The 17,399-nt window shown below is 35.5% G+C and overlaps 1 protein-coding gene across 1 annotated transcript in view; it reads right to left on the bottom strand.

Moving 5' to 3' along the window:
• Positions 1-1,337: 1,337 nt before the first annotated feature.
• LOC106638994 (uncharacterized) overlaps positions 1,338-17,399 on the bottom strand; it is a 40,187-nt gene continuing 24,125 nt past the window's right edge. Inside the window, exons 4-6 of the mRNA XM_014352417.3 lie at positions 9,068-9,247; positions 1,949-2,287; positions 1,338-1,735 (exon numbers count right to left, since the gene is read on the bottom strand). Of these exons, the coding sequence (XP_014207903.3) occupies positions 1,356-1,735; positions 1,949-2,287; positions 9,068-9,247 (899 nt within the window). The 3' untranslated portion in view covers positions 1,338-1,355. The remainder of the gene's footprint in view (positions 1,736-1,948; positions 2,288-9,067; positions 9,248-17,399) is intronic.

Here is a 17,399-nt window from a genome sequence, read left to right as displayed (position 1 = left end):
CTTTTTCTTTACACAGTTGTACATTTTGAGACATACCCAAAACCGCTCATATATATATAAGTCTTTGAAATTGAGTTTTTGACAGCTCATCCCTTGCCTCAGTTTTTAAACATCAAAATTAAAAAATTACTCTGGGATTCTCTTGAAACTGCTACTGTTATGACTTTGACACTTTCGAAAAACGCAATTGTTTTCAAACTTATTCCTAAAAATTTGATGAAACTAGAAAACAGTGTGCTTACGTGGTTTTTTACACAAAGTTTATGTGCTGTTTCAGAAGAGTTCTACAAAACATTCAAAAAGGAAAACAAATTGTTGCGTACCAAAAAAAAGTTTGTCACAGCAAGTAGCAAGTTTGCTCATATCGTTGTCAGCGTCATCAGCTATATCATACGCAGAGGTTTTTTTTTAATAGTAAAAAATATTGTAAGCTTCTAACAAATTTTAAGTTGAATTATGTTTTTGCTAAAAGCCAAAGTTATTTCTTAAATTTTGAAATTTTTCAATAAAAATTTTAGTTATCAGCCTCAAAGAAGCAAGGGACGGGTAAGAGCTGAGAAAAATTCAATTTGGGAATAGTGGGTACCCTAATTTATTCATATAAATTACGTAAAAAATTACAAACAATCGTATTTGCTGACTACGAAGAAAAATTTTAAAGCAACTAGAAAGTAGTAGTTTTCTGGAAAATAAGAAATGTAATCAATATATTTTTTACAGTTCAAATATTCGTAATAATCACCTTCACTTGTCGTTATTAATTAAAAATCATCTTATTTCAATGAGGAGATTTTTTCATTCATTAAATACAATATCCATATAAATAATGCAGTAATCTATTTATATACACAACTATGTACACGTATAATTTTGATTCAATCCATCCAATACTCACGATCGTAATTATTTATACATATATCACTCACCAATGTAGATACCCAATGTGTAAACGGTGTATGGACTCGCCAGAGCAACGCAGGTAGCCTTTCTACACTAGTTATGTGTAAACAGTATCGTTGATAAACATATAAATCTGTCGTTAATACGATCCTGTACTTTGTACACATAAATGTATCAGATAACTTTTAAACTTGAACGAAAAAAATAAACAGCTTGAAAAAAAATTCAATTGTTCTTGCTTGTCATAAAACAATGAAATGAATTTCGTAGTAATAACTAAAAATTTTGTTGTGAATCAATAAAAAAAGCATTCATCTTTTGTAAAATTCACCAATCCACACTTCCTGCTCATCTTCGGAATTCAACTCTTTCTCTCCTTCAGTATCCACCTGATTCTGAATATTCACATTGATGCCCAGGCGGCGCATGTCCTCGTCCATAATGGTACCACGTCCTCAGTACGGCCGCCAGACATTATTGTCGGGTCTGACATCATCTTGTACTCTGACACTACAGCTGACGTCAGCCAAAGCTCTGTGCTGTTCTTGGGCTTCAGCGGTCTGGAACTGATTGTTGTAAAGCTGAGAATAAAGGATGGTAGGGAAGACACTTGGCGCTGGGAAATAGTTGTTGGTGCAGTTCTGACCGCCAGCACCAGGTCCTACGAACGTCTGGTCCTGTTCATGCACGGGACTTTCCGTTGTGCTTGAATCGGTTGAAAGAGAACGAGGCGATACGTAGTCTTGGTACCTTTGACTGGCAGCACTGCTCGTCATCAAACTGTTTAGGTGGTCTAGTGGATCTCCCTGTGCTCCTGGTGTCGTTGTGTCTGGAACTGAGATGTGGATAGAAGTTTGTCGTTTTAGCACAATATATCTCATTTAAACTAGATCTGGGTCTACGTAAAAACTACGTGACGTCAATGCAAAAATATTTTTTAGTTAAAACAACATTTCAATTTAGCATGCAACTTAAAATTAACTATAGATTTGTTAATTTTTCCTGTTAAAAATACATTTAAAAAAAAATGACACCGTAAAAAACTTACGCGACGATACACTGGAAAAAGCATCCTGCTGACTGGCCGTATTTGCATTGCTAGTATTGTTACTAGCTGGTTGGGCGGCCACAGTGACGCCATTTGTACCATTAGCCGTGGAGTCAGGTGCGGTCTGGTTGTTGTTCATCGCAGTCGTATCACCAGCAAACGTCGTTAGGGCTGAGGTGGTTGACGATGCGGATGGTACCGCTGGTGGTGGAGGTGGAGGTGGAACAAACGGCGTCTGAGCCGCACACGAGGATAGGGGCCCTGGTAGGTAACCAGCGTAACCTGCAGTACTGCCGTAACTCCATGAGTTGCTCGCTGTCAGGCCAAACTGAGACATGTCTAAAATATTGCGGATAAAAGATTCTTTATACAATAAGTCTAAAGTAATCTTTAAAAAATAATGTTATTAAACAAGCTTTCAATTTATTTTTTTTGTCCATCCATTATAAAATGCAGCAGTTACTAAAAAAAAAAAATCGAAACCAAGTGAGAAAAAGTTCTGGTGTCAACGATAAGTTCTGACAGTCTAACCTTTGCCCAAAATTACTGTGAGATGTACCAGTTAAAAAAATCGAATTTTTGTAAAAATACTCGTTTATTAAGTGTCCGAGTGTCATCATGCATGCTCTCGAACTTTTTCCAGCAGTATTTGTTTACACAGCTGGAAATTCCTCGGATGTTACACTTTGGATATTTGGTTACAGTGCCAGGGAATGTTATCGCTTCAATAATATAAGCCTACCTTGATGTACTCGCAAGAGTTTTGTTTGACAAAAAAGTTTCGGCTCTTCAATGGTTAACACATTTTTGTAAATTTATCCAATAATCGCTTTTTTTTGCATACTACCTTTTATTAATACTTAAGAAGAAAATGTATTTTCATCACATAATAGTAATCTAATAAGTATTTCATTTATTTTTTTCAAGAAAAATTTATCTCAAGAACTCTTTTACAAGTCAAGTAAAAATAATCCGGGATCTCGATGAAAGGTAGCTACCATCGGAAATCACGATAACCACTCCCAATGGGAGTTCCTCATCTCTCTTTCTATTTTGCTGATCCACAAGACAAAACTAAGTTGCCTTCCTGTAGAAGCCTAGGCGGTGGCAATAGTAGAAGCAGAAGCCCCAGCAGTGGCTGCTAGCTTTTCAACGCTGATGTCTGTTGCCGCAGCGGCGGCGGCTGCCGTTGCCTGGCGCAACCCCTTTAATATAATATTTAATCTAGCTTTGAACAGGCTTGCGGTTTCCGCCTCTGCGAAAAGGCTCTGCAGCTCCTACTCGCCGGCTCTGTATTTCTCTCCTCCTCTTTTTGAATGCGCGTGTACGTAATACTCGGGGGTTATATATCTCTTCACCGTCAAAATTTCTCTCCATCTCTTTCTGACGCGTCTCTGCACAGCTATGTTAAAACCGGAGAGAAAGAGAAGGATGACCTGAAAAGAGTGCTGACGAAGGTATTCGCGAACGAACATGAATATATATGCTAGTTTATAGAGAGATCCAGCACGAAAAGTTTCTCTCTCCTACACCTCCCTTCAGCCTGTCTGCCTGCAGTACCACCGCGTCTTCCTTTGGTCATGTTGAACCAGCTGTATTTACGTGAATTCCCGGCATGGAAACCCTGGATCGAAGTCTCGATAATCGAATCCATGGTAAGCTGTATAGGATGGGGTGATGGTGCGTTGATTCAGTTATGTTAGATTAGTTATCTGGTGTAATTAAGGGGGCGAGGAATTTATCGGTTTCTTGTTTATTTGTCCAATTTAAGTTTTACATGCTACACCATGGCATTTACGTCATATTATTAAAATCTTTGTGGAAATTCTTGACTTACTAGTTTTTGCAGCATAAAAAAAAACTCTTTTTTCCAACGTTCATCATAATTTCTGTACTGTGTTATTTCAATATATATGATAAAAATGTGGGAACCTGTGTTTTTTTAAGTAACATAGATTTCATCTACATGTATACGAAAGAATGCATTGATTTTATCATGAAGAAAAAAGACTTTTGGTGGTTCTTATGAAGTTGTGCATTAATCTTTTTACTTCCAATGCCTTGTTAAGGTAGTATATACAAAAACTGTTTTCTTAAAAAAAGGTTGACTTGGAATACACGTTGGTAACGTTAATATATAAAGCAAAGTCACAAAAATTATTGTAAATGCTAACGGTGAGAAGTACTCAACCGATCTTGCATATTGATTCTTTACACTTCTTAGATGGTTTTCGTATGGAATCGAAGTCAGTGAGTCTGCTGACAACATTTCCGAAAAAAATATTGATTACCATAGTCATTCGCTGATAGTACGTAAATTACGAAGATGTTAGACGTGTAGCTGCGTATCCCAGGTAGAATTGAAACTCTGACGGTCTGTAATGCGTAAGGAACCTACGCTAATTTCCACCCTAGATAGCAAATATAACTGGGTGCTACGAAAAATAGTGTTTTAAACACCAATATTCCTGGCACAATACTCGGAGACGTCTGGCCAGAGTAAAACCAGTTCCAAAGTTTAAGGGTGACCTGGTGCTACCAAAGCACCTTTTCCTGTACAACAGCAGCTATGGAGAACAATTTTGAGGAGTTCGGGCAGCCACATGTGTTGAAAGTATTATCAGCCTCTGATTAAAAGTATCACCGTTGGCTCTTTTCAGAACCATTATAAATCTTTACGCTCATTAAACTATCGTCAACATTATCGGTCCCTTTTAGGACCATCTAACGTTGAATTACCTTGCTAACGAATATTGTTTTTACAACTACCTCCGAAACTATTTTAAACCAAATTACAACAACTTTTTGTCCACTAATAGACTATCTTACTAATATATGAAGCAAAGTCGCTAAAACCGTTGTAATCGCTAACCACGAAAACAACTAAACCGATTTTGCTGAAATTTTGCACACTAATTCATGATACTTCCTAGATGGTTTTAGTATAGTTTTTATCTTAAAAAATTTAATAACAATAGCAACAAATGGGCTCAAAGATTTGCGAAAATGCGCCAGCTTTTCACTTTAGTTCAGTAAAATCCGCTAGGTGGCATCGACATAAAATCAAGGCTACCTGTAACCAAATTAAATAAGTGTGGTTATAATACGCCGGAGCGTCTCGATAACTGATGCAGACGTGCTTCGGCGGTTTAACGAGCTGCATAGACAATGGAAATTATAGTCCTGCAGCTGGATATCCCGGTTGTGGATGATATTCTTCTCTAAGGGGAAAGGGACCTACGTTTCTATTCACCCTAAATCTCGACGAGTGCGATAAAAAAAAAGACATTCTAACCGATGACGTCTCTGGCATAATACTAGGAGACATATCTAGCCAGAGCACAATCTGCACCAACTCTTCAGAGTTATGTGGCAGTCCCACCATCCCACCTGGTGCAGTCAGAGAAATTTTGGCTACAAATGTAAGCCAGGGAAAACAGCTCAGAGGGGCACAGGCAGCCACAACAGCTATCTTCTTAGTCATCACGTCCCCAGCGCGCTTACGCACATGTCCCCGTCTAACGATGAGCGGTTGGTTATCCGGGGAACGACCCGAAGACGAGATATTCTGTGGTCAGCGGTGAACCTCCCTCCATCACAGTCTCCGTACATAGAGACTCTTAGGGTAAGAATCAAGCTATCCGTAGCCAGCTCTTCATTATCAGGAGTAATAATAAAAAAAAAAGCTTGAAAGTTTCACTACTGGGACTTTTTAGGGCCATTATAAGTATTTACGTTCCCTACATCACCATCAATTTTATGGATTTCTTTTTAGGGGCCACCTAAGTGTAAGCTACCTTGCCAACAAATACATTTTTACTACCATTTCCGGAAGCGATTCGTCGATTAAAAGACTATATTAACTAAAGACGGGCACTATTAAACCAAGTCAGCCATTCACTAGCAGACGTTACCTGCGGAGTTGCTCTTCGCAAGGCTGGAAAACCCGGTGACCGATGACCCTATATTACCCTCTCGACTCTAAGCATTCAACCAGAAATCACTGATCCTCTCCAAGGTTTGTGCTGGGCAAACCTATAACAGCCATGAAGGAAAAAAAACTTGAGCCAACGGGACAGCCTCCACTGGACAAGTATCACTAACCAATCTCCCCATCTAAGATCACCAAAACTACTGAATCTGCAAATAAAAAAGGTGCTTTAGACACCAACGTCTTAGACGTTATACCGGAAGACGTTGGGAAAGAGCACTACAACTAGCCCCAAAGCTTTGGACTTTGTAATTTTTCTCCCGATCAGTCTGGGTCTTCAACAGCAGACCAGAGAACATCACCTTGAGGTATCCAAGCAGTCACAATTGCTGTTAACTGAAGTCAAGAAAGAGTTAACTTAAGAAGCTCACCGGTCTTTTTTAGGGCCATCGGACGTCGAACTACCTTGCTAACAAATATATTAGAACTTAACAAAGTTGACAGAAAACAGCCTTTAGGGGTCACAAAAATTTTAAGCATGCCAAAAGTCGCAAGAGGGTGAATTGGAAGAAAAACTTCAAATGTATCTAATAAATTCAATTTTACTCAGGCGTCAAGAAACTGACGCAGAAAGTTTATCGAGATTGGAACAGCAGCGTTAAAATCGACAAATAAAGAATCCATTACGTGAGAGAACAGCTTTTCATTGTACCCTTACAGCAATCTCTGAAATCTTTAAAGATTCTACTTCAGATTTTTAAATAAGTAGAAAATGTACTTGGGTTTTTGTGGCAATAAAAGTGAGGGTTTAAGGTCCAGGTTTATTGTTTTGGTAATAAAATTGTGAGATATGAGAAAAAAATTTTTTTTTAACATAAATTTTTTGGGGGTTTAAAATCTTCACAGCTTTAAAAAATAGCCCTTTTTGTGAATTACACTGGAGAAACTGTAAATCAACGGCTTCTTATGGCCACCAATTATTTAATGGCATAAAGAACGCACGGTACTTTTCTGCATAATTATTTATTTGAATTCTTACACCATATTGTTTGACCAAATAAACTAGATGGATTCCGAAAAAATATGTTTTTAATAAGAAGATTTTTGTTCTGAGATGTGTCAGGAATATGTATAAAATTTCTAACTGAAAAGTTTTTACATTACATGTCAACACACTGCGGTGTTTTATTTAGTAAGTTTCGGGCGAAGCCGAGACGAGGGGCTGCTAGTATATTATAAAGCCAGCCACTTTTAAACCAAGTCAGTCATTAACTGGCAGACTTTACGGGTGGAGTTTTTCGCCATGAAGCTGGGTACCCCCGCCAATCAGGACCCTGACATACCCTCTCAATTCTAAGCGTTAGACCAGGTATCACAGATTTTTTTCGAGGTACGCGTTTGACGAATCCAATAGTGAAGCTATAAAGGAAAAACAAACTTGAGCAAATGGGACAATCTTTAAAAGGCAACCATCACGAACCAATCTCCCTACCTAAGATCGCTAAAATGACTGAAGTCTGCAAAAAAGAAGGTGCTTCAGACATCAGTTCCTCCAGTGTAACACCAGGAGACGTTAGCAAAGAGCTCTACAACTAGCTTAAATGCTTTAGAGCAATGTGTTTTTCTTTCATCCCACCCAGTCTGGTGCTACAACCAGGGATTCAGGTTTGCTGGAAACTTCAGTCAAGAAAGAGTTTGGCTCACCCATCTTTTTTAGGGATATCTAACATTACCAACAAATTTATACATTAAATCATAACGAATGTAGCAAATAACAGCCCTTTTTAAGGCTTACGAAAGTTTTTGACAATGCCTAGAGTTAAAAAAGGGTGAATTTAAAGAACAACGTCAAACGCTTCAATGTGTACAATTTTAGGCGTCAAGAAACTGACGTAGAACATTTATCAAGATTAAAACAGCAGCCCCAAATCGACGAATAAAGAATCTATTCAGGGAGAGATCAGCTTTTCATTACGACCCTGATATTGATTACTTAAATCTCCTAGCTAATTAAGTATGTGGAATCATATGTATTTGTATTTGTTGTAGCTCTAGAAAACTGAGAGATGAGACTCCAGCACTTTGCTGCTCTGGTGGTAAAATTTTGTGAGTGAAAAAAAAATTGTAACTATTAATTTTCTATCAATTTTTAATCCATGCATCTTCAACAAATAGCCCTTTCCGTATATTGTAACGTGAGACAGTGCATATCAACAGCCCGAGGACCAACGACTATTCTATGACGTAAGGAACGCACAGTACTTTTTAGCACAATTACATTTGTTTTACTTTTTTACAGCTCATTATTTGACTAAAACTGTATGGATTCTTAACAAAAATTTTTTTAACTAGAAGTTTTTTATTCCAAGAAGTATCAAGAACAAATGCAAAATTTTCAAGTGAAAACGTTTAAAATTACATTTTAACACACTGAGGAGCTATACTTAGTGAATCACGTGTGAAGCCGAGTTGAGCCTTCTAGTCATATATAAATTTTGAAAGCTTTATGTAGGTTTATCGAGATATTTGACTTTTAATTAGCATACTTGAAGACAAAGTCTCATGAGCTAGTAATTTAAAGATGCCTTTTTTTTATGCAGCTGTAAAAAATTTGTATGCTTGTTTGAAAAAACTAGTAGGTATGTTATGTCAAATGTAGCTACGATAAATCTACTTAAATGTTAGAGCCATGTCATGTATCACTTTAAAGCGTAAGTTATGTCTTTAGTACATGTATATAATTATCAAGTTAAATTAAATCACATAATCTTCCTGGAAATAAGTCCATAAAAATACAAAAAAGTCTAGCAAAGAGACGGTAAGTTATCAAACTGTCATTGAAGAGTTGTTTGTTACTACTTTGATTTTTTACTGTAAACCTAGAAATTTTTGTTCTTCAATATATTAAAAGATAACGAGCTAATGGCTTTACTGTAGCTAAATTGACTATTATTAACTTGTATTGGGCAAAAAATTTATACTTAAAGAAGATCACATAATAAAAAAAATTGATATGCTGGTATAGTACGGTTTAAATTCAAAATAAAAGGTAAGGTAATTGCTGAATTATTGGATTCCACAAAAATTGTGCCAAAAAACAAGAAAGAATTTAAATCCATAAAAGTAAAAAAATAAATTTCTAAATCAATCTTATAGTGACATAGAAAAAGTTACGAAGAAGTACTTACTCTGGCAGTTACCGGGCATCGCATGTCGAAAGGATGACAACGGATCTCTCGGTTGTAATGAACTTGGCAGCGGCTGCAATGGATTTGGAAGTGGCTGGAGTGGATCCACAAGAGGTGATGCAAAGAATGGACCACCTCGTTGCGATGCGAAAGCGAAAGCGTGGAACGGCTGCTGCTGCCCTAGAAAAGACAGTACTGCGATCAACCGTGCGCCTGTCCGCCGGACCTCGGACATTTCCTCGTGTAACCAGTTTTCGTACAAAAATTTTTTATGCATCTTGATTTTTTTTATTATACAAGTATCAACCTGCAACTCCTGTTTCTGTAAATTAACTTTTTTTTCTTCTCATGTAATAAAATTAAAGTACTATATCTTCGATCACAAGATTGTGTAAAGATACTAATGGCGTGCTATATTTATACTTTGTAACTTTTACAACTAGTTAAACATAAAAACATACTAAGCCATAAAACCTCGCATAAGACAAAGCAAACGTGTGCAGTCGTCATCGAATGTTCAAGTAACTATTAAGGAAAATGAGAAAGTTGGAAAAAAGTGGTAGATAGAGCGAAAAAAAACAGTAGGTAAGAGGGAAAAAAAAGTTGAGGCAAGGGACAGTGATAGCAGCTACATGCAGAGGGTGGATGATACGCTTTATTTCCTTTTACTACGGTGTTGGCAACTCAATTAAAGACGTCCCAAAGTGGCAAGGTGCTCACTCACACTCATACATACTCGCTCTGTCTGTCTCGTTCTCTCTATGTGTTCACGGTGGAAAGCGACGAATTGACAGATAACGAATAGGAAGATACAGAGTGTATTAGACGGGTGAAGTGAAGAGAAATTGATTGGTCTACGTTTTTTGGGTCAAAGCTTCCTAGCGAAATTATTAATTTCATACTGAATCTAGTTACTCAATTATAGGACCACTACAATCGAGCTTTTAATGCAAAAAAGAAAGAATGTAATCCTTTCCAGTGCTTGTTTTCACCTATTCTTGTGAATCAAATTTTTGTGGCATTTATAACAGCTGAAAAACATAATACTGAGATACCTATACAGTTAGTACAAAAAGAAAAAGATTTTTATCGCTACATTTAACTCCAACGTATAGCAATAACAATACGATAATTCGATTTACCATCCAGTCGGGCCTTCAAGTACAGAATGTCCATAGCAGCTGGGACGGTGACGGTAGCGTTGACACAGTGTCAAGTCACTGGGGAGAAAGTGCTCCCAGTGCCGCTTGTCCGAGCAGCAGTAGCAGCCGTTTCGACACGGAAGCTTCAGCTCCACACATAGAACACGGAGAGAGAGATAGATGGATAGAGAAGCGCCTGGGGTGCTCGTAGCATCACCTACGCTTGCTCGCGATAATTCAATCGCAGTTCCCTAATTCCAACCCTTCCCTAAGGAGGAGTTGGATAGGAGGAGTGGCAGTTCCCTCACCATTGAAATTCTACCGGCAGTTTGCTGAATAGGGAATCGGTCGATCGTACTCCAGCAGCAGCTCGACACAATAGCCATGAACGTGCGTTTACTATGTACATGTATAATACAATATACGTGTGTATGGACTTCACTTAGCTACAACTCTACCATGCCATTTGCGCAAAGGTGAATGAGCAACGATTCCAGTATCTCGCTTTGGACTAACGATATCCTGTTAAGTGATCGCCAATTCAATGTGTATGTGTATCTATAACATGGGATACCATGGAAGACCACGACTATTTGTATAATAGACTTTTGTATGCCTACATCTCTATGATGTGTTTCTTTCTTTCCCTCTTCATTTACGTCTGTTAGGCAAGAGTAAACTTTTACTATTATAATTAATTTTTACACTGTTTAACAATTGTTATCTTATGACAGAAAAATCACGCTTGGCAAACTGCCCTATTCAGTCAACAAGTTCTTTTTCCTGCTCAAAGGATAAAAATGAATGGGGGTCTGACTTTATCGTTACATTTTTTGGACAGTTTTGCTTTGATAGTAGACTCTGGGACTCCACATGTTCTTGGAGTTGCCGATGTTGAGTAGCCTTGTCTGACATCACTCAAATCAAACATACGATTTTCTTTTGAATATTGCACTCTGACACTTTTCGTCTTCTTGGTTCATTTTTTTTAATGCTTTTGTTAACTCACTTTTTTCATGATAAGTCGTAGGTATGTATCTAGGTACTACTTTTGCTTCGCTAATACTCTGTTGTTTACTACCAAACTATTGATACCTAGGTACGTAGGTAGTTATTACCTTGCACCTTTCAGTATGAATGCTTGATTGGGTACCTATTTCAAGGTTCGGTTAAGGTACGTTTACACATCGCAGTAACTAGGGAGCAGTGAAAATTCGTGTACCTAACTACTGCGTTGTTAACAACACATAAAATGATAATGTTATTATTATTTAAAAGATATTTCCTCACTTTTTGACCTTTATTTCATACGTGTATACTAATGTAATATTAATTTTATCTTTAAAAACAGCATTATAATGATTTCAAAAAATGTCTGAGCTCCACTGGTGAATCTAAATGAGTAAAACAGAAAATTTCAGGAAGTACTATTTTTAAAAATTATTTAGTATTGTATGAATTGGTGTATAGTATTCAATTTTTTTACATTGCTACATGGAAATATTAAGGAGGGTGCATGAATTTTTTGAATAGATGGTAGCATTCGTAAAAATGAATATTAAACATTTTACGATGGATCCGTAGTAATTAGGCACTTTACCCTATGATCACGTTGACGAAGCGTAAGAAAAACAATCAGGTAAAACGGTAATACTTGAACAGTCACTCATCCAAATACTTATCACGCCAAATGCTGCGTAACCTGGAAAATCAACGAAACTGCAACTCTAGCGTTGCGCCATCGCGACTACCATAACCTTTGTTTTGTAGTATCGAAGCAGAACAATGCAGAATCTACTGAACTGGCCTGTAAAGTGACGTGAGTGAGACGCTAGTGACCGTTAATATAGTCTTTACTGGCTATGTTTAATTAAGTACTACATAAATATAGCCCTATGAACTTTAAATAAAATCTTTTCAATAAAAAAACTGTGAAGCTTACGTTCATAGTAGTTACCGTTATCACTATACCTGACCACTTAAGGTGATCGAAAAACTCAATAATGTATGCTCAATAGTAAATTGAGTCCTTAAATGTACGGCAAATCAGCACCTTTCTCTTACCATGGGCTTTGCTGTCACTTCATTTCACACCCTCCAACTTGTATACAGCGAATAAACATATCCGTATTGTTTCATACGTCTCTGTTTGTATGTTTATTTTTTCATACTTAATCTTCGTTCAAAAAGTCAGTGTTATCTTGTATAATAGAGAAAGTAATTGTGTTAATAGTACTTAAAATATGTTTTAATGCTAGACAGTATTATCACTACCAGTGAAGCTTTGTAGAAGAATACACCTCTAATACGATTTGAGAATCGTAGTCTTAAATTTTACGAAATTTAAGACTAACATTTGACAATGAAATGAATAAATGATATAAAATTATCAGACGTGCCGTACCACACGACTACGCCAAGTCAATTTAGCAGAATTTTAAGAAGATTAGTGACATTATTTATGTGATTTTCTGTAATTATGAACAATGTTAGCCTTTTTTATATGAATGTCTGTTTCTACTCCCGTCAAAGATGGTGGCGGATGATACAGAAAATTTATTTGACTATGTAACATAATGCACAGATTTGCCAGTAAATCTTTTTCTTTTGATGATTTTTGTATTCATTTTATTAATTCTACACGATGGCACATACTTATTTGCTGACACTTGATTTAGTAAAAAATCTTACGCCCAAGAACCTACATTAGGTTAAGATCTTTTAGACTGTATAAAATTGAATTAAAAATAATGTGCCCTACCTTTCTGTATTCCAATAAGACAGTATTGTTCTACTCACAGAGCCACCATAATTTATAAGCCACTTAATTCTTAGTTAATTAGCTTACTTTGAAATGCAATATAATACTGCATAGAGGAGCTGTTTAATATACTCTATGCAATAAGAATAACCAATTAGAGCTATTGCAAGTTTGTCTATTTTTTTCTTTTTGGTTTTATTTAAGTACTCAAAGTAGTGCAATTCATAGCTTACGCTGGAGTTCTGAGTTTTAAGATAAAATTTCAAAATACTCTAGAAAAACAGTGTACATCACAGAAAGTAATTTTTTCTAACAACTTAAGTACCTCAAAGAATACTCCAAAAAACTATTATTTCATCTATGACGTATGACCTCGATAACGTATGACAAGTTAATATATTGGATGTAACAACTACCCTTTGATAGCAAAGTCATTGACTCCGCTAAAAAAATGATATTTTGGACTAAAATAAACTTAACATTGATATCAAGCGCAAACATTAAAAAAAAAAATTAAATCAGTATGATTTTCTCTATTTTGGTGAGTTCAGTTCATGATGATTTAATTATTTAATATTTCATTGAAAACTTTTAAACATGTTTTTATATGAAAGCTACTCTTTGCTTTTAAATTTATCAACAAGAAAATTATTGTATCAATAAAAGATAACTTTCAAACGGTGTGCCACATTTTTTTTAGTTGCACAAAAACTGCCTTTTTTTCTTTATGTTACTGGAACCCACTTCCAAGCTTCATAGTCTATCCTAATAAGAGTTTCTTTTGAAGTAACTATTCACTGATGTTGAGTCTATTTTTGATTACCCTAGAAATACTCACAACAGTCAGAAGAAAGAAATAAGAATAGATGTGAAGAGAATAAGAGACAAGAAACATTTTTACCACTTACGAAATAACTGCCAAGAGTGTTTGCAAAATAACGCTCAAGTTAGTATACACTTGGAAGTAACAGAAATTTCTTGCACTTTGATGAGGAACAACACGGAAAAAAAGTCCATCAATATTTTTCATATCCACACTTATTTTCTAATCCTCAGTATCATATATTATTGCTATCTAAATTTATAGTAAACTATCGAACGAGCACTAGTTAACTTTATCCTGTTATAGCTTCTTCTACTTTAAATTTAAGCTAATGTCCAACATACATATACAGATATATTTTTAAACAGTTTCCACAGCACAATATACGCGAAGCCAATAGAAGATTATCGGGATGTGAAGCTAGCAACAGTCTTAGCTGTATTAATCAATGGAGTTTCAGAAGAGGGAAATCGTCGCACTATTGCAAAGTCAGCGAATGAATTGCCAGGCTTTTCGTTCGTTCATTTGTAAGTTCACTTAAGCGTTAGAGCTTGATGAATTCCTTAAATTAGCAACTAGGAGCAGCTTCTGGCATAGTAAATTTATCACGCAGGTTGATCCTTTCTTCCTCTTCTCTCCTCTCTTTGATTTACGCACCACGTATCGCAAGAGAATCTGTAGGTATGTGGGTGAAGGGTAAGATGAAATTGCGTGAGCGTGTTTATCCGTATTCTCTTAGTGTCTTAACTTTTTTATTTTAATCATCTTACGTTGGATATTCATACATGTTTTAATTTTATACGTTGACATTTTAAACTACAGGATAAAAATATGTTCATTTGTTCGACATACTGAAAATTAAAGAGATGTTACTTTTTCAAGATTGTATTGACAACTAAAATGTAAAATTTAGTCACGGGATGTTGTATATAATTTTTACTTGGGAAATTATGATGACGTTACTAGTCAATCGCATGTCACGTATGAATTATATCTGATTATTCCATTAAAAACTAATGATTTCCTTTAGGATAAAAAACTTGTGAAACTTAATTTTAACTTAAGTTTTCTATTCGGTTTGATCAAGTTACACTTCAAATATATTTACACGAAAAAAATAATTTGCACTAATAATGTAACGTTAGTTAATTACCAAATTTCTTCAAAGTGTACTACCATGTAAAAGATTAATGATACAGAAACAACTTCTTACAAAAAAGTTAATTTATAGTTAACGAATATTTATACGTAACGTAGCTGAAAAATGTAATACTAAGCTTTGTTATACATAGTAATACAAAGCCTACTAAATTTTTTTACAAGATTATCACTAAATACGCGCACCGTGCACTTTTTTCCTACGATTTCTCCTCTTTCTTTACCTTTATTTATTGAGGCAAAGTATAAATTTTACGCTAGTGGCAAAATTTTACCTACTTGCGCCACAGTATGCACAGTGTGCGTATTTATGATAATCTCGTAAAAAATCTTAGTAGGCTTTGTATTACCATGTATTAGCAAGGAGCATGTCATGCAGCGCCACTCTTGGTGTCAAAATCATGCAACCGCAAGTACCCACATTATACGTCAACAGCATACACCGATGCACACTTTATCTACTACAGTAATAATCAATTAATTAGCAAAAAAATAGTATATTTATTCATCTAATAATGGATGTTATCATAAAAACAGGCTTTAGAAATATTAGACACTCGATTTGTTTTAACTCTAAAGGTAAACAGCTAGTTAAAAGTAGTCATGTGTGCGATGTTACAGAATTTCAAAAATATGGAGTTAGCAATTTAACAAGTGCCGTCGTAATAAGGCAGACCTTGGTTACTTCAGCTCCCTACAAAGTTAACCTGTACGTACGTTTTATTCAGATTATTTTAAAAATTGTCTAAGTTGCAAAGCACATAAAAATTACCTTTATTTACAGTTAGATAATCATAGAAATTTATGTAATTTTACTCCGTCTGTCTTTGGGCTACTGTTACACTGAACAACACTACACTTCCTTACACTCATATTTCATAAACGTTTAAATAATAGAAATCACAATGATCATGTCTTATTTCGCGTATTTATCTTTCTTTTTACCGTCTGCTTGTGAGAGTGTGCTCTGGATCCAAAACTAACAAGGCTTTATTAATAAGTATATTGTTACATTCAAATATTTTACAACCGTTCTTGGCACCACATTGCTCATTTTTTTACATTTGTATAACTGCAATTCCATAATATTATTACTATTTATGCATACGTGATGATAACATCTGTAAATTTAACGAAATACTGTTATTCTTTCCTTAAATAAGCAAAAACAACAGTAATTTGGTACCCCAGGTTTCCTGTTTTCGCTACTACGCACGCTGGTGTCGACTCATCCAACCATTCCCATCACTTGCACTGCACCTGGACAAAGCTTAGTAAGCATTACATTTTCTATAGATACGTGACATTTAATAGATTATCATCAAGAAGTATGGACACTAATAGTATATTACGTACCTAGGCCAGAAAGTCGCCTTCGGCTCGGCCGATAATATAGCGCGGTCAGATGTAGCCCCACTTTTTGGCCGTGGTACGTATACTTTTTTTCCTTACACCTCCGCCGAAAGTTCGTCACCACGGTTTTAGTTTTGTTAAAAATGATGGTTCAAAGATCCAGTCAAAGATTTAGTGCATTATGCATTATTGTTGATCGATCGGTCGCTCGAACAATACCACTTAAATGCACGTAGATGAGTGTACATGTGTATAGGTATATCTATATATATACGCTCGCCGAGACTGTAGTATATTATATAGAATCAGATTGGGCCGAGGATTTGTGCAGGTTGATCGTGCTGGCAAAACGAGAAGAAGAGAAATCCGTTTAAATTCGAATCATAAATCCTATAAAGATCATTTTAAAAATCCTAATGTTTATATCCGTAAGTGCAAAGTAAATCAGGTTATTATTAATAACTATTATAATTGTGATAAGCATAATTCGATTAAATAAAAGATTTCATAGTTTATTTTTGTAATATGACATGTACATACTACATTTATATACTAAAAAAATCATTAAAGTGAAAGTTACTGATCAAAAAACATTAATTTGGTAGTTTTAATTTTGTGTTGTGTACTCTGTTCATGTGAAATTATTAAATTTATATATACATGTAAATTGTGCAAAAAAAAAAAAATATATATACATATACATCCAATAATTTATGTAAATAAATATCCAATGATTTTCTGTGTTGTATAAACTATAAAGGTTATAACTCCGTTAGCCGTATATATATATGAAGTGTATAACTACTGCTGCTTCTCGGTGCTGAATATATAACTATATATATCTGCGCACTTCGTTCTGCGCACATATGGCAGGACTGATATGAGGCTTTTTCTAGCTCAAAATCGGGTCAGATGGAACGAACTTTCGGCGGAGGTGTAAGGAAAAATCATTAAGTTTAGATATTTATACATTGATACAAAAATATGTATAAAATACTCACAAGATCTTACCTCTCTACAAGAGAGAAAGTATCCAAAAAGTTTTTCTTGTAGAAAGGTAAGGCTTTACAAGTACCGATGTATAATTGTATGTAT

Source organism: Copidosoma floridanum, unplaced genomic scaffold (assembly GCF_036245765.1).
Source record: "Copidosoma floridanum isolate Cflo_tuat_1 unplaced genomic scaffold, Cflo_Japanese_pri ptg000032l, whole genome shotgun sequence".
Taxonomy (NCBI): Eukaryota; Metazoa; Arthropoda; class Insecta; order Hymenoptera; family Encyrtidae; genus Copidosoma; species Copidosoma floridanum.
Note: the sequence above shows the minus strand (reverse complement) of the source record. Positions and strands in the feature narration are given on the sequence as shown.